This window comes from Hyalella azteca, unplaced genomic scaffold (genome assembly GCF_000764305.2).
Source record: "Hyalella azteca isolate HAZT.00-mixed unplaced genomic scaffold, Hazt_2.0.2 contig10992, whole genome shotgun sequence".
Classification (NCBI taxonomy): Eukaryota; Metazoa; Arthropoda; class Malacostraca; order Amphipoda; family Hyalellidae; genus Hyalella; species Hyalella azteca.
Window position 1 is genome coordinate 799,291 of NW_025941005.1, and position 23,367 is coordinate 822,657.

A 23,367-nucleotide genomic window follows, 5' to 3' on the forward strand; every position below is an offset into this window, starting at 1 on the left:
CCAACGTTTCTGACGAATAGTTTTATTGCATCCCGTTGGGACTTGGGACTGCTGTAACAACTGAAGCCCCTTGCAGACATGGACACGTCTCCAAAGCTCCAATAAACATCAAACAAGAAGAGAAGGTGAGTGGAGTTGCTCTCCTCTCAACAGGGCACTTGTTGAACCTCGATTAATCGAAGGATCTTTAGCCGTCATGGTGCCCTTAGCCCTATGTGTAATGCATGACGGTAACTTAAAAGTTGAACCTGCTAAGTTTGTATACTAGATATCTTGGGCTTCTGCTGCCCTTCAGAAGTTCAGCTGCTGCCGCCTGCCCATAACCATGGCCATGGCCTGGTAGGCTGGTTGCCTATTCAAACATGAAATATCCAACCAACAATTTCAGGTTTCGATCACCGCTATTTGAAATGCTCAATCATCATAGCTGAGAAGTGACAAGAGCAGCAGACGCCAGACACCTTGGTCGTAGGCTCGTAGCTGACTAGCTAAATTGTTATTCTCAGACTCATTCTTTCAGGGTTCAAATTATCAAGGTTATCATCAATGTATGAAATTGATCATACTAAATATTCATTTCTAAATATAATCGTTTAGTGGAGACTGAACTTCTGAAGTGCAACCACTGAATGGTGAACCACACAATAACCCACTCATTCCACTAGCACTGGTCCCACTGGAATGGAATAGGTACCTAGTAAACTTCAAAAGTGGAATTGCTAATCTTTGTGTTGGTGAGTCAACTATCTTATACCTACAATATACAAGATACCAGTTTTGGACAAAAACCTAATACCTAATTTTCATTTAGCTATTGCATGACCACCATTTATGATTTACCTACCTATTCATATTGCTCCACTTCTTATTTCTTACATTTGATCTTTCTGCAGTGATTTCAGGATTTTTTTAATCTATTCTAATTTCTATTGTTATGGTTTCAAGTCTATCTATTTTCTTTTACCATAATAATTTAGCACTTTTACTGTTTTACATTAGGTATCCATGTTGCTGCACTGCTTTATTTTAGCTTTTTTTATTATTGTCAATAGTCAATTAGTAGTCATTAATTCATTAGTCACACATTATGACACTTGACACATACCTACATGCATACCTTGTTTTTAGCCTATTGCTTTGTCTCTGACTCTGGTCTGGGTATTGTATTGATGCAATTTTATTATACAATTGTTAGGCTTTTCTTCATTCCTTAGAAATTTAGAATGTCCTTTTATTTTAACTAGGTTGTTCTTTAGATTCTGTTTAATAATACTAAATTTTAGGCTTCTCTTGAGAATGTTTCTTGCTTGATACCATTTCTGATTTCCTCATACTTAAAACCATGTGAATTTTTCAAGTTATTAAATCAATGTTTACTGTTGGATTATAAAAATTTGATCTGGAACATGTCAAATTTTGAACAGTTTATCCTTGCCTAATTTATTTCAAATATTGATTTGTTTATTGTTCACTTAAAATTTCCATGAAAGAGAAATCATCAAATTATCATAAGGGTAAATGTACAGTTACTACAGTACCTACCAGCTGAAACTTCAATTTGAAAATTTAACAGCCTTGTTATGCATATTCAGAGGCCAGTGCTAAAATGAATAAATGCAAGCATATCAATTAACACTGTTGTAGGTATATTTATTTATAATTTTATAATTTTCATGGCTGGTAAGATAGGATGAATAATAAATTGAGATAACATTTTATTGCCATTGAACTGTAATTTTCTTGCGAAATTAATTTTTAAAATGTCATTTTTTTTAGCTGAACAATGAGGATCATTTTAAGTAAGTTGAACCTTCATTCATGATATTTTCTAGAAAGTGAATCCTGAGTAAATTCTTGTTTCTAGGTTGACTATGTCCTCTCTAACTTAGATTATTGTTTATCAATATTTGCAAGTTCTGCCTGATGCATCAGTATTTCAAGCCACTGTGGCAAGAAAATGGGAAATGAAATTATACTATTACTTATGTCATAATTGTCATTTGATTTTTATTCCGCCTTTTTAGTGTGCAAGTCTTATGAGCTCTATTGAATAATAAGTAGGCTAAATAGCCAAACAAAGTTCAATAAAAAGTAATAAGTATAGGGAAGTATCATTGGGTCATATACTCGTATGTTTACCAAAACATCCAGTCATCCATGAATGGTGCTAATAATGCTGCACATAATATGTATCAATAATAAGCAGTCAATATGTATGTCAAATAAGCTTGAACATACTTTTATGTTAGTATGTGTCATAGGTACCAAGTTTAGGTACTTATAATATGTTTAACTTGAAATATACAGCCTTATGTACATATATGTATTTACTTTAAGGCTGCATGCAAAAATTTCTCTGTCCTGATGAGATCAGAATCTACCAATGTTGAAACTTGGTGTAGTTTGGCAGAAGCTTCTCTATTATGCATAATGTTGAAACCAGGGTTGGCAATGATTAAATCAAAATGATTAAATCATGTGATTAAATCACTTGATTTTTTTATAAAAAAATCATGATTTTTTTGATTTTTTCGATTTTTTTTATTTTTTTTGATTTTTTCATATAATTAAATATATTGAGTGGCAGTCTTTAATTTATACTGAGGTATTGTTATTCATGGTTTAGTATAAATGTACTATAAATGACAAATTGGTATATAAACTTGTTGCCTTTAGTGTGTATTAGGTTCAAATAAATTGAATGTTTTTGGTACAGAGGCATCAAGTGTGCAATACATTGTAGGTAGCTAGCAGCTTAGCTAATTCTTATAAGACTATAAGTAGTCTTTAACTATTTGACTATTTGTTATATATTGATTACAATATACAATTTAAATGTGTTAGCTAGCTTATTATACAGGGTGGGGCAGAACTGATTGAACAGTTTTGGGGCGAAATAAAAGAGTAATGGAGGTACATAAAGAAGAAAGTTTATTTTCTTCAAGATTAGCATAACATACCATTTAAAATACTTATGTTTTGCAAACAATATCAGGAAAATGGGGGTTTGTTAGCTGCATCACACTGTTGGAGTCGTTCTCGGAAGTTTTCTTCAGCACGTTCACACATATGGCGAGGTATGGCCATAACCTCTGCTGCAATAATCCATCCCCTTAGCTGTGGTAGGGTGTGAGGGCAACTTCTGAACTTCTCTTTTAGATGTCCCCAAAGAAAGAAATCGCAAATGCTCAAATCAGGTGACCTCACAGGTAAATCACCCCTCAGAGACACCAGACCTCTGGGAAACATGCGTTTCAAAACATTGGGTGACATTCGAGCTGTGTGAGCTGTAGCCCCATCCTGCTGGAACCACACGTCTGGCAATGCTTCATTTCAACAATGTCTTCCATCATGGGTTGCAAGAAATTTTGCAACATTGCAGCATAGCGATCGGAATTCACTGTTACGGTTACTCCCTCCTCCGAAAACGACTCCAACAGTGTGTTACAGCTAATAGCACCCATCTTCCAGATATTGTTTTCAAAACATAAGTATTCTAAATGGTATGTTATGCTAACTTCTAGGAAAATAAACTTTCTTCTTTATATACCTCCATTACTCTTTTATTTTACCTCAAAACTGCTCAATGGGCTCTGCCTCACCCTGTATATTGAGAGGTTGAGATTGTATTGACCTTTTAGGCAATTAGAAAGATTTTCCACCCTAATACGAGTATTCTAATTAAAATATTTAATTTCAATCTTTAAATATGTGAATTTAAAACTAGAAACAAAACAATTACATCCATTATGATCTATATACTGCTATTGTTAGTAGGCTAATTGCAACATAAAAAATAACACTTCAAAAAGACAAAAAAGTTGAAAAAATCAAAAAAATCAAATAAATCAAAAAAATCATGAAAAAATCAAAAAAATCATTGATTTTTGATTTTTTTTGATTTTTTTAAAAAAATCAAAAAAATCGCCAACCCTGGTTGAAACATATATAATGGAAGTCTTAATGTGGCTCAGATAGAAGGTATTGTAATTTTAATGACAGGCAGTAATTTACAACAAAATCTGAAAATTTGTGCTGTAATTTTTTTAAAGGGTGCATTGAAAAATAATGCATCTAAGCACAAAATAATAAACTGAACTTCATATCTCATCACTTTTTACTCTCATTAGATTATCATAATGAGCATCAACATTTTTTATTTTGACAGCATTATGTCGGCTACTGCTTCTTGCGGCAGCCATTGTTGTTGGCTACTATTTTGTGAGTTCTGTTGTGGATTTCATCCTCTCATCTGGACAGAAGAAAGTCCCTGAGCTCTACATTGGAAATGCAACGCGTGCTGAACTCTACCATGGTCAGTACATGTACAGTATAAATGTATTTTTATGCATTTACACTGAATTTTCAATTATATCATTCAACTTTAGACTAGCTTTTCTCATGAAGCTTTCTATTCATATCTACATTGTGTTTTAAGCAAAATGTTTGTGTATATATTTTTTGATTAATATTTCCTTTTAATGTATCCAAGCATCGTCATTTACCTATGCCTTTGATTCTTAATAGGTATATTTAAAGTTATTTAAATCAACATATAAATTTTTGTTTTTGTTCGTGATGACTACCTGGTAATCATTATTAGTGAAGACATCTTATGTTCCTTAGTCTTTTCATTATCAAAACTACAAGAATACATAGATATTAATAGCTACCTATATGCAGTTCTTTTTGATAGTTATTATGCTGTTCTATAAGAACCATTGCATGAAATGATCACTTGAAGTTTCCTTTATTTATTAATTCTCTTGAATAAGGTGAAGCAATTATGATGTTGCAGCCAATTTTTATTGTCTGTTGAAGTTAATTTGTATTTGCAGCTGAGCCACCAAAGGAGTGGCTTTCTGTAGGAGCAGTTTTGCCAAATTGTGGTCTCCCTGAACTGTGCCCTGAAGACCACGTGCCAGTCAGTGTTTCATCCCATCCTAGTGACATGCCAAGGATCTGCATTGCTGGCAAATTGTGGGTCTCCTGCCTGTGCTTATGACTTGTTTATATAATGATAGTATTTCATAACCAAGGCTTGTCTTGCTGTGAGATTAAAATAACATCTTTTTGTGATGAGCCTTGTGTACTGGGTAAAAAGGTGAATGTAGTTTAGGCTGATCTCTATTAAATCAAGAAATTCAAAAAGCCAAAACATTGCAGTAATGCTTGAATTTTATGTTATTTTCATACCTATAATCTCATATTTGTTATAATTAGTGAAAGGACTGGTAACATTTATTTGAATTTCCATGCTAATTATTGGAATTACCATGCTATGTATTGGAATTACCATGATAATTATTGGAATTACCATGCTAATTATTGGAATTACCATGTAAAGTATTGGAATTACCATGCTAATTATAAAATTTGGTATACGGTATAGCATGCAAGACACATCTACTGTATTCAGACTTTTTGTTACTATATTAATATTTTAACTATTCATAGAAGAAGAATTTCCTAAAGAATTTGTGTGGAATGCATCCATTGACTGCACACAGTGTCACAGAACTTGGTGTGAATGGAGGTGGTCGTGGCATCAACGTGGCTGTTGTTGACCCTGTCACTCTCCAGCCTGTTAAAGCCCGAAGGTAAAAACATAATATTTGGCATAATTAATCATGTATAATTTCAAGATGAAACAAAATTTTAGTAAGTTCATGTCCTTAATTTCAAAAGCACCATGCCAAAGGTCTTATAGTATCATTTTTATGCCTATAACTTAAAACGTTTTATAAGTAAAACTGTATGAATGTTATATCATAACATATATTCATATGTTATCTGTAAAATTCTGTTGCATTTCCTTTAGTTTTGACACTCACAACTTGGAGTCTGAAGCTCTGGAAGACTTTCTTCGTGATGACATAGCAGCGGGTCAGATCGTAGTCCTGCTGACATTTGACGAGGCATCAAGGAATCTCTCCCACCACGCACGTCATCTCATTGCTCGCCTTGGTAAGTTCTTAGCTTATAGATATTTCTTTTTTTTCTATTTTTGCAACTTTTGCATTGCAAATAAGAATTTGTGAGCATAAAGATACAAAATGTTTTAGACCTTTTGATGTTTACAAATCCATACGCAGCATATATATGACTATAGTCTAAACTTTTTGATGTGTGAAATTTGTTTTAACTATTTGAGCTAATTCAGACTCCTATGTTTTAAACTATACATTTTTGTGGAATTATTTTGCTCTTTTGATCTGAGGCTTAAGCAAGAGTTTGCCAAACCTCAAATGTTTAGTTAATTGAATGTAAAATTATCATATTTTGTTGAATTTTCATTTAGATTAGATTAATAATAATGCATTTTCATTGGTTTATGTGTTCATTTCTTTTGGCGTTTTATTCACTAAATAGGAGACATTTTGTAAGCTAAAAAATGTGAATTGGGGCTCTTTTGTTTGGGGCAAATTCTGCATAAAATTCAAGACGCTCACTGAAAAACTTGATTTTTTTTGCTATTGATTCTCATTTGTATGGATGTAGCATTAAATGTTGCTCAATATTGATTTCATTGCCATTTTAAATTCTATGGAATTTTCTGTTTGTGATAATACTTCGAGTCAAGGGAGGTGCAAGAACTATGATTAGGTATCCATTTCTATTAGAAACTTCATGTATTGACAATCCACTTGTCAGGGAGCGGACAGATCCAGAACCTTGGGTATCAGGATCAGTGGTACATGATCGGCCAGGAAGGCATCAAAGGATTCACACCCTACGAGCAAATCCTGGGCAGAGGAGAGGATAACAGCATCGCCGCCGCGGCCTGCGTCCCAAAACACGGTCTGTTTAAGGGAATATTTGCAGTAAACCTTTTATATTGAATATTGATTGAATACCGGTACGTGATATAAAAGGTTTACTATATACAGAAACATTATTGAATAAGCGTTTCTGGATGACATTATCCTAATGTAAGTGTGGTAGTGTGTGTCCTTGGCTTGCAATATGAGTTTGTTTTTCATACTTTTTTCTCCTAATTTTATGTTGCGGCTTAGAAATGTCTATTTTATTGTAACTATGTTATTTTGACCTTGACTCGTGTCATTTTACTATCATAGTAAAGAGTTGGTATGATAGTCATACATATTTGATATAATTCATACTTGGAAATGAGTCACCACTCACTATATGGTAATGAGTCACCACTCACTATATGGAAATGAGTCACCACTCACTAACTACCACTCACTACCGCTGCTGACGCTGTCATGTCTCCTCAGTGCGTGGGTTGCCGATAGCTCCTGACGCGAGCCTCTCCTACAACGCTGCTCGCGCTACCTTCTGCGCCCGCCGTCCGTACCTCCAGCACCTCTGCTCTGGTCTCTTACTGCCGTACAATAATTAATATGTATTTATATTTATATTATACAACTATATATTCATTGTTTAATGTGTTTGTATTCATGTCATGCATCAATTTATTTGTTGCTGAGATGCACTAGAGTACAATGTGCCATGGTGCGCAGTGCGTGGTGCATATTATGCAAGGAAATATGTTTATTTATTTGTACCAATGAGACTAAATCAGTGTAAAGGGTGAATTAATTGTGATGTGGGGTTTCTACATATGTGTGGCTGTAAAATTTTTGCTCATTTATTAAGATAACGTACGTGTCTTGCTTTGACCTTGGAATTATGAAAGTAACTTTTTTGTTGAGTGTATTTTTCCTGATGGGTATTTCCTTTTCTTGACTCCCATTTCGAATGCCATGAAACCAGTCTCGAGAAATCTCTGATCCGAGTATGTCTCCATCTTAATCCAGCACTCTTCCTCTTGTTCCCATTCATGAGATTTTTAGGATTCATGGTTGGATGCCCGAGGGTCTAAATGCAGTTTTTGTGAGCAGTCACGGGTCAATACGAGCCCGTGGGCGTATGCGAGGCGCCCGTGAGCCGCGGTCTATCGGACAGCCCGCTGCTGAGGGCGCCTGTGCTGGTGCTGGGGCAAACGGATCTGCCGACCCTCGCCCTCACCCTCCAAACCCTCGCGGCTCAGTCAGCTCTCGTGCCGAGGTATGCACGGTCGTGCCTTATTGTTAATATTGTGTATTGAATGTGCATGGAAATCTGGAACTAAAGTAAGATTTAGAATGAGGTAAATTATGTGTGAGGGGCGTTTTTATTTGTGGAACCCAAAACGCGGCAGTCATTTGTCTGTTGCCAGCAACAGAGCTGGTAACCTCACTTCGCGTATTTAGATACTCGATCATCCGATGAAGCTTTTACAGGTATATTATATATATATATATACCGTATATATATATACATATATATGTAAACTGAACAGCTCAGGATGGTACCAACCTAATGCGTCATATCTTGAAAACTACAATCAATAGAATTAACAGTGAAAACTCAGTCATTTACTTAAGCTCAAATTTATCCACGCATAATTTTGCAGAGAAATTTTTGAACCAAGCACAAAAGCTGCTGTAAGGTCTTTTCCCCCGTCATTGGCTTACACAAGAGCTTTGTTCATCCTCTTATTTGACCCCAAGCCTCGCCAGCATTTGACCTCAAGTCTCACCGTTATTTCACCCCCCAACCAATGCTGTTATTTACGCTCAAGCCTCGCCAGCATTTGACCTCAAGTCTCACCGTTATTTCGCCCCCCAACCAAAGCTGTTATTTACGCTCAAGCCTCGCCAGTATTTGACCTCAAGTCTCGTTGTTATTTCACCCCCAACCAAAGCTGTTATTTACGCTCAAGCCTCGCCAGTATTTGACCTCAAGTCTCGTTGTTATTTCACCCCCAACCAAAGCTGTTATTTACGCTCAAGTTGGTGTTTACACAGGTTGGTGGTGGTGGCGTTTGAACCTCTCCTACTGCCAGACGCGCGGGAGCTGGCGCAGCTCTTCAACTTTTCAGTTCTGCCCGTCACTGATGCCGCCAATAGAGGTGAAAACACATTGTATTTGGGGCTTTATTAGATCCAATTTAGCATTAGAAGTGGTAATAGATAATAAAAATTATGCTGTAAAAATAGCCTCGTGAAAAAATAAATATTCAGTTAATTGCTTATTCTTTGTTTATATTAGAATCCAATTCAGCATTACCAATGGAAATAAATGCTAATAATTATGTACGCTGTTTAGATAGTTTCACAAAAAAAGAAAAATGTCGATTTAATTATATATCATTTATAATCCTTTTATCCCTTTCACACACACACAGTTGAGTTTGTGAAGCAGTGTTTGGAGTTCATGGAGCCTTTATAATCTTTTTATCCTCACCCACAGCTGAGTTCGTGGAGCGCAGCATGGAGCACGTGGCCCGGGAGTACGTGAGCAGCTCGCACGTGGTCATACTTGAGGAAGGCGCTGTGCTCAGCCCTGACTTCTTCCCGTACGTGGCCGCCGTCCTGCCCCTCCTCGCTGAACCCAGAGCCATGGCTGTGTCCGCGTGGAATCCTAACGGTTTGTGGAATATTTACGGTTCATGGAGTCCGCAATGTTCTTGAAATTCCTACAGTTTGTCGAGTCCTTACTGTTTGTGAAATATTTACGGTTCATTAAGTCCTTGCTGTTCTTGAAATCCTTACGGTTCGTGGAGTCCCTACATTTCATGGACTTGATTTGGTTCCTTACTGTTCATGGAATCCTTATGGTTTGTGGAATCTTAACAGTTTGTGGAATCTTTACAGTTTGTGGAATCTTTACAGTTCGTGGAATCTTTACAGTATATGGAATCTTTACAGTAGGTACCTATATGGAATCTTTACAGTTTATGAAATATTTGCAGTTTATGAAATCTTGGTAGTTTATGAAATCTTGGCAGTTTATGAAATCTTGGCAGTTTATGAAATCTTGGCAGTTTATGAAATCTTTGCAGTTCATGGAATCTTTGTGTTCTGTGTAATTCTAAAGTTCACGGTTTTGTGTGTAACGCTTGCATTGTTGTTCTCATACCACAACCTCAAGTATAAACTATCGGTAGGCATGTTTTTGGTCATTGCTAGACTTTGACATTTCAGTATCCCATGTGAATTTAGTTTCTAACCTAACCACAGCAGGCATCTCCTTCCGAGCTGTTCATTGCATTGCGATGTTCAAATCTGTCAAGATTTAATTTGTTTTCTATTTCTTGCGGTTTCTTTCGATGGCCGTTATGAGCCAGCCTCTTCCTGATCGCGTCTACTATAAATTTGTAAAAATGTAAATTACGTGTTGTATTTTAATGTCTACCAAATCATTAACAAATAGGTTTACATGTATAGTGCAATAACTTGATAACATATTAACGTGCAAAGATCATCTTTCAACATTCATGAGTTTTTAATGTTAAAGTTATACTGGCTCTTGACCATGAAGACCCATAAAGGTTGGGCGTGCAAAAATCTTCAATAAATTTGAATTATGATAATACTAAACTACGGCTTGTCGTCAATGACGCTTAAATACTACCTACTCTCTAGTCTGTAGACCATTTATGCTGCCCTCTGGTCTGCAGAGAATTGAAAATCACCCATGGTCTAGAGACCCTTTACACCACCTGCCGGCCATTAAAATCACCCGCTGGTCTGTAGACCATTAAACGTCACCCTCTGGTCTGTAGACCACTAAACACCACCCTCTGGTCTGCAGGCTACAGCGGGGTGAACGGCAGAGCAAGCGCGGTGCTGCGGGTTTCGGACACGCCGCGCGTGGCGTTCGTGGTCACGCACCACGTCCTCACGCAACACCTGCTAACTTCTCGCAACACGTAATGTGTTCACGTGTGCTCCAAGTTCTGGTTGTACCAGACCATCATCTCTTCCTATAATAACAATTCTGATAGTTAAAATGATAATAATATCCAGTCTGCTGCTCCGCCCAGTCGTTCGGGCACCCTGACGTTGTGCTGTAATACGAGGCTATAAGCCTAAGGTAGTTTTATTGTGGTGCCGTTTCGGCATTTATGCTCGCATGGTCATGATACTAGCCTCATAGTCTATCACATGGGATAATGTTTGCCACACTTGGTCATGATACTAGCCCCATATCCTATCACATAAGATAGGTAATGTTAGTTACACTTGGTCTTGATGCGGGCCTCATAATCTATTAAGTTCCTTTGGTTCTTTTCTGCAATTCTACTAATAGTTTTGGTAGTGTTTTTTATCTATTGACAAGCATAAGCTTCTCTCCTTTCAGTTCTTTGGAAGTTTAATGTCATTGTTCAGTGCAAATATGTTGATATTTAAAGTGTGTTTCTCCGTATAGAAGCCGTTAATATTTCATAAAATTATTCTTTGTGTTGCAATAGATATGTTTTTTTTTCTGTTTGGAGGTCGTTAATATTTTATTGAAATTAGTATTGAATCGTTGAATTATATCTCCATATTCATTCATTGGCATTTTATTGAAATTGTCGTTCGTGTTTCAGAGGGTCGGCTGGATGGGAGAGCTGGGTGGCGGGTGACTGGGTGGCGGGAGGCCGACTAGCGGGTGGCGGGGTGGCGGGAGGCCGACTGGCGGGTGGCGGGGTGGCGGAAAAATGGGTGGTGGTCCCTGAAGTGTCCCGGGTGCTGGTGCGGCCGTCTGCCCCGCACCTGCAGCGCCTCCGTCACCAGACGCTCGTACAGCAGCTCTTCTTCAGGCTCAGGCGCACCAGCCTGTGCGTGGACCATGCGTGATCGCAGTCAAGTTGATTATTTATTAATGCTTTTGGTTTTTGTATATTTTTTTCATTATTTAGGTGCTTGTTATAGTGTTGACTGCTAAATATTAACTATGTAATGATTTAGTATACCGGTATATGTAATAATGTTCCATGTTGCTTAACGATTTAAGTTTCTTTAAATGGAAGGCTATAATATTTTCAATGCTGTGAATTACTTAAATAATAAAAAGTTCAGTCTGTAATCAATCTCCCAAACTTGTAATTCTTTGGTACTCGAGAATCAATACAAAAATTCTTATCATATTCTAACTCACAAATTAACATATAATTATTATAATTCATATCCGTAATGTTACTTGAATTCAATGAAAATATAGTTAGGCAGATGAGATACTTTCAAAATACGTATGTATGGTAAATTATGTTAAACCCTCAAAATGACTTCGTTTTGGAATTTTTTGCGTTGGTTGATTTGGGAGTTATATATACGAGACAATCGTCTTGCTATTAATTCTTCTCATATTGTAAATACCTGGTCACATTTGAATAAAAATTTACTGGAGCTGCATTTGAATTATTGTACTTATTTCTTCAGTTTATTGTATATGCATCCACTATTTATTGTTCGATACATTGTATATGCACCTGACCTATCGTATATTATGTAATATAGGTATGTATTATATTAGCTGAGCTTGCATCTCACGTGCAGGCGCTACGTGGAAGTGACGGGCGTGGAGCAGCTCAGAGGAGACCACTACACGCGCCTCCTGCAGCAGCTCCTGGACCGCGGTGGGTGACATGAGTGGCGTGGGGCAGGACAGACGCCGTGACACGCGGGGCCCGCCATGACACGCGGGACAGACGCCGTGACACGCGGGGCCCGCCATGACACGCGGGGCAGACGCCGTGACACTCGGGGCAGACGCCGTGACACGCGGGGCACGCCATGACACGCGGGGCAGACGCCGTGACACGTGGGACAGACGCCGTGACACGCGGGGCAGACGCCGTGACACGTGGGACAGACGCCGTGACACTCGGGGCAGACGCCGTGACACGCGGGACAGACGCCGTGACACGTGGGACAGACGCCGTGACGCGCGGGGCAGACGCCGTGACACGCGGGACAGACGCCGTGACACGCGGGACAGACGCCGTGACACGCGGGGCAGACGCCGTGACACGTGGGACAGACGCCGTGACACGCGGGGCAGACGCCGTGACACGCGGGACAGACGCCGTGACACGTGGGACAGACGCCGTGACACGCGGGGCAGACGCCGTGACACGCGGGACAGACGCCGTGACACGCGGGGCAGACGCCGTGACACGCGGGGCAGACGCCGTGACACGCGGGGCAGACGCCGTGACACGCGGGGCAGACGCCGTGACACGCGGGGCAGACGCCGTGACACGCGGGGCAGACGCCGTGACACGCGGGGCAGACGCCGTGACACGCGGGGCAGACGCCGTGACACGCGGGGCAGACGCCAGATGATAACGATGGCCAATCCTTTGTCGTTAATGCGAGCTAATTGTGCAATGTGTGCCGTTAAGGACAACGTGGTGCATTCCTAGAGCCATGAAATCGTATGCTTGAGCCTTTATATACAGGTAACCAGCTACTATGTGGAGGACGAGTTAACCCCTTTGAACCTGCTAAACAGTTGACCCCTTTGACCTGACGACCCTGTTGACCTGATGACACTTTTAACCTGTTAACCCTGATGACCTGATGACACTTTTAACCTGTTAACCCTGTTGACCTGATGACACTTTTAACCTGTTAACCCTGTTGACCTCTTAATTTGTTAACCTCTGTGCAGGCGACCTGTGGCGCGTCACGGCCGAGGAGGTGCGACGCTGCGCATCTAACGAGAAACAGCTCGTTCTGCCCACGACGAGCAATAATGCGTAAGTGCATTACTATGGGTGGCCTTAATGCGTATAACGGACTGACAGCGGTAGCGTTAATGCTAATGCGTTAGTAAATTGAAATGGTGGCCTTGACAACAGAGTTAACGGACTGGCGGTGGTAGCGTTAATGCTAATGCGTTAGTAAATTGAAATGGTGGCCTTGACAACAGAGTTAACGGACTGACGGCGGTGTCATAAATGCGTTAGTAAATGGCAAACGGTGGCCTTGACAACAAAGTGAACGGACTACCGGTGGGGCTTTGATATATTTTGACGTGTGCCTTCTCTTACTGTTGAATATCCGCACAAAATGTTCGCCAAGACACGCCCCTTTTATTGAAGCCGTGTTAGACGTTTGGTTAAGTAAAAACTTGAGGCGGCGGGTCTGCTTCGCGTGGTTGTCCCCTTCTGGCGGAGGGTCTGTATCATTGTTTCAATTTAGGTTCATTGTCTTCAATAAATCACGAAGATATGTCCACAACTATAAAAACTAACCTGGGACTTGAAAACCTGGAACCTACCGTAAGTGAAAAGTTTTTACGGTCAAGCGGACAGGGAGGGTGATATTCACGAGTGATTAATTAAACAAAAGGGAGATTTGAAACACCTACACTCGAATCAATGTATTGAAATTATACGAGTATTTACGGGGGAGACATCTTAAGAGGTCTGGCTATGTATTATCCTATAATATCGGGTTCTGACGCTTTCATCTCTCCTCGAATATTGTTAGATACTACTTCCTCTCTGCGATCGGCGTTTTTTTTTTTCTCATCTCGTGTTTCATACATCTGATCGCGTGTGTGATGTTTACCGTGTTGGAACCCCTCAGGGGGTACTTCTGACGTGTGTCTGTGCCCGTCAGAAGTCCTATGGGATTTCGCGCTCCTAGGGGGATTGTTCCTGAGCGCCCCACCGCTGAGCTCGCGGTGTATGACTGCAGGTCTCAGTTGTGGGGTTAAGTTATTATGTAGGTAGGATTCCTTACATTAAGTTATTATGTAGGTAGGATTCCTTACATTTCCCTTCTCTGTCTCTCTCGTGCGGGCGGCCGACGTCCCGTGTAAGCCACCTCTTGTTCGAGTGTCTTAGTTTCTGTTGCTTTTCACCTGTCCCTCCTTGTCACTTCGTCTCTTTGAGATGCTAACGCTGCTTCTTTCGAGTCAGCTTCAGCGGGCTGGACATCTGAGACCTTCCGCCCCTTGTGGGTGATGAATAATTGAAACCTTCCACCTCTATGGTGATGTTCATCTTGACTTTTGGTGCGAGATAGCTAAATAGCTGAAGCGCTAGTAAACATTTGGCCACTAAACTAAACTGAACTACCGTGTTGGAAATACAATTCATCAGAAATATTCATGATGTAATTTCCATGTAGCAGCTAATCGATATCTATATACTGAGTCACTTGTTACGTCACGCAACAGGTCGGCTGTGGTGCTGCCGTACCGAGAGAGCGCCGCGTCGGAGACCTGGTCAGGGCTGGCGCTGCTGTGCCGCTGTTTTGGGCTCTTCGACTTCGGCGATTCGGGCCAACCCAAGGGTCTCTACCAGGGCATTCTGAGGTGCGTTAGACTTCTATACCTATATATCTAAAAGTGACTATTTTATGTTTTATTGTTTTGTTCATTCTTGCTGCTGATTGATATTTTATCCTAACTCAGATATTTTGAGTAAATTTTCATGTCTAAGAATGGCAAACCTAACCTATGGCCTAAAAATGCCAAAGCTCTCTGACTTTCAAAGAGGCCAAATTCTTTGTGCCCGTATGGCAGGTGCTAGTGTGACAGAAACTTCCCGAATGCTTGACGTTTCTAGAGGTACTGTCTTTCAAGTAATGGCAGCTTGTCAAAGGGAAGGAAAATCGTCCTCAGCAAAGCGCAGGTCTGGCCTGAAGTCGAAGTTGTCTGAGAGAGACCGTCGGTGCCTAAATCGAATTGTTGAGGGATAATAGAAAGACCACGGCTGCTAAAATTACTGCAGACCTCGATGGACACCTACAAAACCCAGTTTCCATACAGACTGTCGGCCGAGGGCTGCACCGAACTGGAAACTATGGAAGAGCTGTAATTAGAAAACCTCTGGTTTCAATACAAAGGCTTTAAAGCATTTCGAGTGGTGTAAAAACCTTCTGAATTTATCCCTCGAGCAGTGGAAAGATGTGATTTTCTCTGTCGAATCATCGTTTACCTTATTTCCGACCTCTGATCGAGTTTACGTTTGGAGCCTAAATGTCATTTAATCCCGACTGCCTCCTCCCAACCGTAACACATGGCGGGGGATATGTTATGATCTGGGGTGATATTTTTTTGTAAATCCGGCGGGCCAATGATTTCTTTTCCTGAAAGAATCAACAGCCGTGACTAGTTAGGTATTTTGAAGGACCATGTTCATCCAATGATTCCAGCACTGTTACCGTATGGAAACGCCATCTTTCAAGATGATAATACTCCGATTCACACAGCTGGAATTGTTGAAAAATGGCAAGATGACCGTTCTAATGAAGAAGAGCATCTCATAGGCCACCACAATCACCAGACCTGAATACTATCGAGAATTTATGGTCGATGTTAGAGATGCAAGTCGGTAGTCGATTCCCGCTGCCATCGTCCTTGAAAGATCTGGAGGGCAGTTTTAACTGAAGAATGGGTTGAAATTTTTATGGAAAAATTCACAATTTATATGAATCAATACCTCAGAGAATTGAGGCTGTAATGACGAAAAAGGTGAACCTACACCATACTAAAATATATTTTTTGGGATTTCTCAGGTGTTTTCTTTATTAGCGCATTTTCTCATTTATGGAAAAAAAGTGCTATTGTGCTAATCATGTCCGTCCGTCTGTCCGTCCGTGACTTCACGTTTTCGTCAACGAGAAAATGCGCCCTCTATCACTCACTGCAGTGAGTACTGAGTTATATTTTTTTATCTAACCCCTGTATATTTGATTGCAGGTTCAGCATCAATGAGCGGGACGTGTTGCTGCTCAGCGACCGCAGTCCCTTCTTCGCCGGCAGTCCTCACGTCGCAGCGGCTCCCACGCTGCCGTGAACTGAACTTGCAAAAACCTGTCACAATTTTCAGTATTGTGTTCTAGTCAGCAATTCGACTGCCATTGCGATTTTTTTCCATTTTTACTTACATTCAATAATCATTCTGTACATACGGTCATGGAATGTTAGAATATCTCGATGGTTGTTTAGTATTTATATTGTACGCCAAATGAGTAATGTGTGCCAAAGTTATTATCGTATCGTTACTTGTTTAAGCTAAAATTAGGTTTGATGCTTATAACTTACTATTCGCTGAAAACTTTTACTATTGGTTATATTGCTACTTTTCGTATAGGTTTGAAACTGCGTCAGTTTCTTGGTCTAACTTACTGGCGGCACCTGTAACTATCTCTTCGTGAATATCACGATGAGCAAGTCATGTAAGTATGACAATGTAATTAAATCGATAAAATTTAAGAGGTAGAATGATTGCTAAAGGTGCGTCGATCCCTGTTTTTATACAAGTGGTTCTGAAGATCATCGTTTTTGGCAATATTTATCTCTACACAGTCAAGATGAGAATAAGAGATTGTTGTGTGTGGAAGACTCGCGTCACGGGAATCTGATTTTTTACGATGCTTGAATAATTTTTGCTTCCGTCAGCAAAAGCCTATGGTGCAAGATGGGAGTGACAAATGATGATGGGAGTGTGTACGTTCGCTGAATTCATTAACGTGTAAGATGGAATGAGATGCTGCTGGACATGTTCGAATGAGAGCATTTGTATTAGGACCTGAGCTCAATCCAAGGAGTTCAAATCGTGAGAATGACAGGAGAATCTCTGAGCTACTGGAGTAGCTTTTGTGTTTGGAGATAGAAACTATCAAGCTCATCGCACAACCGCGTAATCGTATTTAGCTATAAAATTTTTAGTAACAAATAAGGTCCATCCGCTCATACTTTTCATTGTGTCTCCTATAATGCATTATTCATGCATACTGTACGTTTTTCTTAGTAATGTTGATAACATTGACAAAATGCGGAGCCGTGCTAGCCGAAATGGGTGTATGGGTGCCACATTACTGTCAGGCGTTTAGTGGAATAGGTTTGGAAACTTCATCGTTATTAATGTAAATTCGAGTACCATGAGAAAGTTTAGTTTTATGCCAAATATAAGTGATCAAGGTAAATGATACCAGGAGGTAACTGTGATATGAGGACTTATCTTTAGTATGCAACATATACAAAAATTCTGGAATAGTAATCGATCTGAACAGGAACTACGGTTCGAGCTCATGAATTTCCTAAAGAAGTCAATTGGGTCGTTTTGATTTACTTTAAGATTTTTTAGAAAACCTTGCACCTCGGAAAAGTTCTTGCTCTAGAAAAATTGTGTTGATGGCTCAAAGTACCATGAAATAACTTAAAAAGCAAAAAATATAAAGACTATTTTATATATTTCCTGTGTGACTTGCAAAATTACAGTACCAGCGCCAAAAAAATTTAAATCACCCCGTTACACGGTACCTCGGATGTCTTTTCTTAATTTCCCATATAAGCAAGCATTTTAATGAGCAACTATGGCTATGTGAGAGTTTATTTCGTTGCACGTCAATTCAGTAAAATTTTGGAATCGTGGACTTCGAAAACTCGTTTGCAATTTCGATTTTTGTCAAGCTTAAAAAACCCGAGATGCTAATTAAATTTTGACCATATCAATTCACTGAGTTTTTATTGTTTCTTTGAGCTACTTTCTCGTCCCGCGCAACATAGACTTATTTATTTATTTTTAATAACGCAGTTAGTTATCAAATCATAATTCTCGATTAATAGAATAATTTGAAAAATCAGTGGTTCATATTTTTACCATGAATTATTCAGGTTCATAGAAGGTGAACGTAAGAACTTCTTCCATGTGCTAAAATAATTGGCAAAACGTTAACCGCTGTAATATGCAGAGTTAATTAAATACAGAGGCTACGCGCGGCTCATCTCCGCACGACGACGATGGGCTCAGGCTTGTTCATGTGACACGCGTTGACGATGGAGCCTGACACGTCGGGCAGGTCTTGGTCCTCACAGAGCGGCGTGTCGCCCCTGGCGGGACTCCACACCATCTTTTCCCGCCACCACCACCACGCCGCCGCCACCGCCCCGCCGCTTATCATCACTACCGTCAGCAGCACCACGAACACCACAGTCGTGTGGCCTCCGCTCGCTGCCGTCGTGGCCGCAGAAAAAGGCACGTCATCATCGTCCACAGACACCACCTCCACCTGAGGGCAGGGTAAAGGCACGTCATCATCGTCCACAGACACCACCTACACCTGAGGGCAGGGTAAAGGCACGTCATCATCGTCCACAGGCACCACCTCCACGTGAGGGCAGGGTAAAGGCACGTCATCATCGTCCACAAGTACCACCTCCACGTGAGGGCGGGGACTAATTTTCTTGTATTAATATATCAACAAAAACTGCCGCTATACTACACCGATTTCTGCGAATACGTGGCTTTACTGATAATGAATTATGTTATCGCTATGACTGAAAAAATGCGCAAGCTACAAAAACGGCCTTTACTTGCCACGCTGCAGGGCACTAGTTTCATCAGTGTGTAATAACAGGCAACCTATTGACAGCAACCACAAGAATTGGTTTCTTCTTTTCTTGCAACGTAAACAATTCTACTCGAATACGACGACTTTGCTTTGCAATTCTTCTGATCAGAATTTACTTAAAAGCACTTATTATTTATACAATTATACCGATTCTGGAAAGAGAGATACCTTTTTGTTCAAAAATCATCGCCTAGAGGTCCCTGAAGATTATAACTTTCGTAATTACCCTTACCCTCGCTTAGTTACCTTCCCAGGTGTAACCCTCCCGGACAGCAGTGCATCTCAACGCGGACCCTGAACTATCGGCTGGCGGAGATAAATAGGAACCCTCCTGTAGTTAAGTTTGCCCTCCTTGAACTACCCTCGTTGAGCTACGATCCCCCTCTCACGACCCCTAGCCTCTCACCTGAGGCGTGCCGCAGGTCTGGTGGAAATTGAGCACCGGCGCGGCGCTGCTGGCGGGGGGCCGCGCTATTCTGTTGTCCCGCATGGAGAACTTGGCGGGACACCTGAGCTCTGCCAGCGCCCCCGCCCCCCACGAGTACAGCAGGTTGTTCTGGAACACCACCGCCAGCACGTCCCGGACCTGCCACATCGTCACATCAAAATCAGGACTGTCTCTTATACACATCTNGACCTGTCACATCGTCACATCAAAATCAGGATGTGACATACAAATGAAACACCACCGCCAGCACGTCCCGGACCTGCCACATCGTCACATCAAAATCAGGATGTGACATACAATTGAAACACCACCGCCAGCACGTCCCGGACCTGTCACATCAAAATCAGAATGTGACATCATACAATTGTATTTTGTTCCTCCATTACAACCGCGTGTCAGCCCCTCCACCACCTCGTGTAGCTCTCATGTCTCCATTAAATTAAAGAAATAAAGCGAACAACAGACTTGGAACAAGTGGGTCACAGTGACCTGGAAGGCGCCGTCGCCGACTTTATGGAAGACGTTGTCGGTGATGTTAACGTTGATGTCACCGCTGACGACGAGTGCCCCGCTACCCACGTCGCCCACTCGCGAGTTCCTGATGACGACCTCTTCATCATCCACCTGCCAGCCACCGATATTCTTCATTATTTCCGATATTGTTATATATCGTTTGATATTTGCACATTGGTTAATTATAGTACAATCATTTGCATTCATAAGTATTTAAACATTGTTATGTAATTAGGTATTGTTCAAGTTTTAGTCACGTGTAAATAGCGGGAAATGAGATGCGCGTATTGGGCTCTGGTTAATTTTGTTCCCATAAATTATTTATGTATGGAATTTGTATCGGTCGTTAATTTGTATCTTGCAATAGCAAAAGCTAGGCAAATTTATAAATACGAGGTCGTAAAGTTCTTCAATCGATAAAGTTCAATGAAACAACGTAGGGAAATATTTCGTTCCTCCAACGACCTTCCGTCAGGACTACTAACCAATAATGAACATCATTATTCAACGATAGTAATTTCCCTTCCAAGAAATGAGAATCTCAAAACCGAGATTACTTCAATTTCCTTCAATTAGAAATTCCAGCGATAACTTGGAGTAAATTAAAATTAGAAATTCCAGCTTAGCTCATGAAGCTGAGCCACACCTTCTGCACATAACCCCTGCACCTTCTGCACATAACCCCGCATATAACTCCCGCACCTTCTGCACATAACCCCGCACCTTCTGCACATAACCCCCGTACCTTCTGCACATAACCCCCGTACCTTCTGCACATAACCCCGCACCTTCTGCACATAACCCCGCACCATCTGCACATAACCCCTTCACCTTCTGCACATAACCCCTGCACCTTATGCGTGAGGTTGAATGCGTTGGGGGCGATGGCAGCAATAGTGACGTTGTCAATAAGCAAGCCGTTCCATGTGTGCAGCTCGCGGCTGCTGAGCGTCAGCGCAGCCTGCGTGGTTGCGGGCCCTGCGAAGCGCTCCACTACAGAGTCCTCGAACACAAGATACCGCAGCTGCCGGGAACACTAGGATCACTAGGTGTTAGGAGAACATAGGGATACATGGATCACCTGGTAACAGCTGTCGGGAACACTACTAGGCATCACTGGGTGTTGATGGAGAACATAGGGATACATAGAACACCTGGTAACAGCTTTCGGGAACACTAGGCATCACTAAGTGTCCATTGAACACCCATGTAGCTCATTTTTGATTCTGAAATTCGGACGATTTGGTCGAGCCCGATGCGGAAATAAACATGCTGGTAAATTAGGAACGTCAGGAATATAAGCTTAAAATAAATTGGAGCCGGCTCCTATGTCGCAAATACAGCAACACAAAATTCTCACAATAATATAATAATAATTGCGGTTTCATAGATTATTAGCCCCTGCCGCCGATTCTTAACATCGCCGAACATTCACAGCATTTTGCGGTCTCGATCTCGCAACTCACTGCTACAATTCTACTTGGCTAACCGCCCGGCCTCCTTGCCGATTCTGACCAGAAACTCGAGCACAGAGCTGGGATCGAACCCGCGCCTCTCTGCGCCAATCTTGGTACTCTGAACTGTAACCACTGGGCCACCCTTTCCTTAGTAGACATTCAAGTGCAAGCAAGAAAGGCAATGTCGCGTGAATATTTGACACCGAAGATGTCCACGAAAGATTTTCCTGACAATGATATGGAATAATTTCATCTACAATGGTAGTAAATTTGCTAGCAGCAATTAGCTTCAACTTGCTGAGGTTGGACTCATGCGATTGCAGCTCCCATTTCTTTTCATCCTCAGTCGAATATGAACGTGAAGAGTATTTTTAGTAAGAGTGAATATGATAAAAAATTATACTCTGTTCTTGAGCGTGGAACAGAGCAAGTTGCCTCGTCGATGCTGTTTGGGTCGAATATGAAAATGAATAGTATTTTTAGTTAGAGTATACAAGCCTCGTATATCAAAAGATATATTACTGCGTTCCTAAGGACTACTCAGACGAATGAAAAGGCCATGTTGTTTAAATTTTGACACACTTGCGAACAAACAGCAAGAGAATTTGAGAGAACGTAGCACTGATACGCCCATTTGCTGGATCAAAATGGCCCATACAAGGCCAAAACAGTGCATCGCTATTTTGACTAAGTCACGTTCATTTCTCTGACCGCGATTTGATCGAGGGACAGTGCAAGATCCCTCGTCGATGTTGTTTGAGTTGAATGTAACGGCTAAAATTATTTCAAATTGTTGTTTGTTTCATCGGGAGGTAAAATACCTCGCCATCGTTTCTTCGAGGGGGGGGGGGGGTAAAATACCTCGCCGGTGTGTGGGTAAAATATAAAAGCTAACAGTATTTTCAATGAGAGAATATTGCAATAAATATTATTCCTAAAAATATAAAAAAAATAAAATAAAATACCTCGTCAATGTTGTCTATGAAGCCCGCCTCGATGACGCCCACGGTGGACTCTTTGATCCTGAGGGCGCCGCGGTGGTGGTCCCTGATCAGCTTGCTGGGCAGACCCTCCACCTTGCAGTCGATTATCCCGATCCCTGAGTCATGGAGTGACAAATTTAGTCAAATATTGTGCCTTATTTATCCGATATTGATGAATTTCTATCATTCAAATGAAATAGAAACAGACCCTCCACCTTGCAGTCGATTATCCCGATCCCTGATACATGGAGTGACAAACTTAGTCCAATATTGTAGTACCTTATTTATCAGATAATGATGAATTTCTATCATTCAAATGAGAATATTGAAATGACACGGCAAATTTCCAGATATGGAGGCTCAATGCAGGTATCCGTGGACGCTTGTAGCAGAAATACAATTTAGAAAAATATACACATTCAATCGATGACAAGCCATGGATATAACCACTATAACATAAGATAACACTATAACATAACATATTGATCTCGGCGCTGAAGTGTAGGCCTGATGTGGCCTGTCGCCGATTCTTTTCCTTTTCGTGCCTTGTTCACAAAAGATCTAAAATCGTGTCATTTGACCGGATCTTTTCATGACTGGCGATAGTTTGAAGAAGCTACTAGACTTCCACCGGGTTCGACATGGTGCTAGGCATTTCAAATCTGAACATATATTTTTCCATAGCTTTATCTAGTCTGTTCTTGAACGCGTTCATACTTGGAGCGCCAACGATGTCATCGGGGAGGCTGTTCCACATGTCGGTGATTCAAAGCGAGAAGAAATTTTGTCGCGTGGAGAAGTTGCAGCGAATT

The 23,367-nt window shown here is 40.9% G+C and overlaps 2 protein-coding genes across 3 annotated transcripts in view; one reads left to right on the forward strand and one right to left on the reverse strand.

Annotated features, from left to right (window-relative positions):
* LOC108669803 lies at nt 1-18,257 on the forward strand. Of its 2 annotated transcripts, none has more exons than XM_018157211.2 (17): nt 1-125; nt 1,777-1,799; nt 4,169-4,315; nt 4,839-4,980; nt 5,511-5,600; nt 5,822-5,967; nt 6,655-6,801; nt 7,242-7,340; nt 7,869-8,034; nt 8,817-8,920; nt 9,262-9,438; nt 10,606-10,723; nt 11,387-11,617; nt 12,336-12,415; nt 13,453-13,540; nt 14,971-15,108; nt 16,498-18,257. In XM_018157211.2, the coding sequence occupies exons 2-17, from the start codon at nt 1,784-1,786 to the stop codon at nt 16,592-16,594; spliced, it is 1,986 nt and encodes a 661-aa protein (XP_018012700.1). In that variant the 5' UTR covers nt 1-125; nt 1,777-1,783; the 3' UTR covers nt 16,595-18,257. The 2 variants fall into 2 exon arrangements, with proteins under 2 accessions (XP_018012700.1, XP_047738615.1); XM_047882659.1 differs by lacking the exon at nt 1-125 and adding an exon at nt 688-734.
* Nucleotides 17,740-23,367, reverse strand: part of LOC108669804 — a 10,782-nt gene continuing 5,154 nt past the window's right edge. The window contains exons 4-8 of the mRNA XM_047882664.1: nt 22,538-22,671; nt 20,969-21,139; nt 20,092-20,226; nt 19,561-19,740; nt 17,740-18,812 (exon numbers count right to left, since the gene is read on the reverse strand). Of these exons, the coding sequence (XP_047738620.1) occupies nt 18,525-18,812; nt 19,561-19,740; nt 20,092-20,226; nt 20,969-21,139; nt 22,538-22,671 (908 nt within the window). The 3' untranslated portion in view covers nt 17,740-18,524. The remainder of the gene's footprint in view (nt 18,813-19,560; nt 19,741-20,091; nt 20,227-20,968; nt 21,140-22,537; nt 22,672-23,367) is intronic.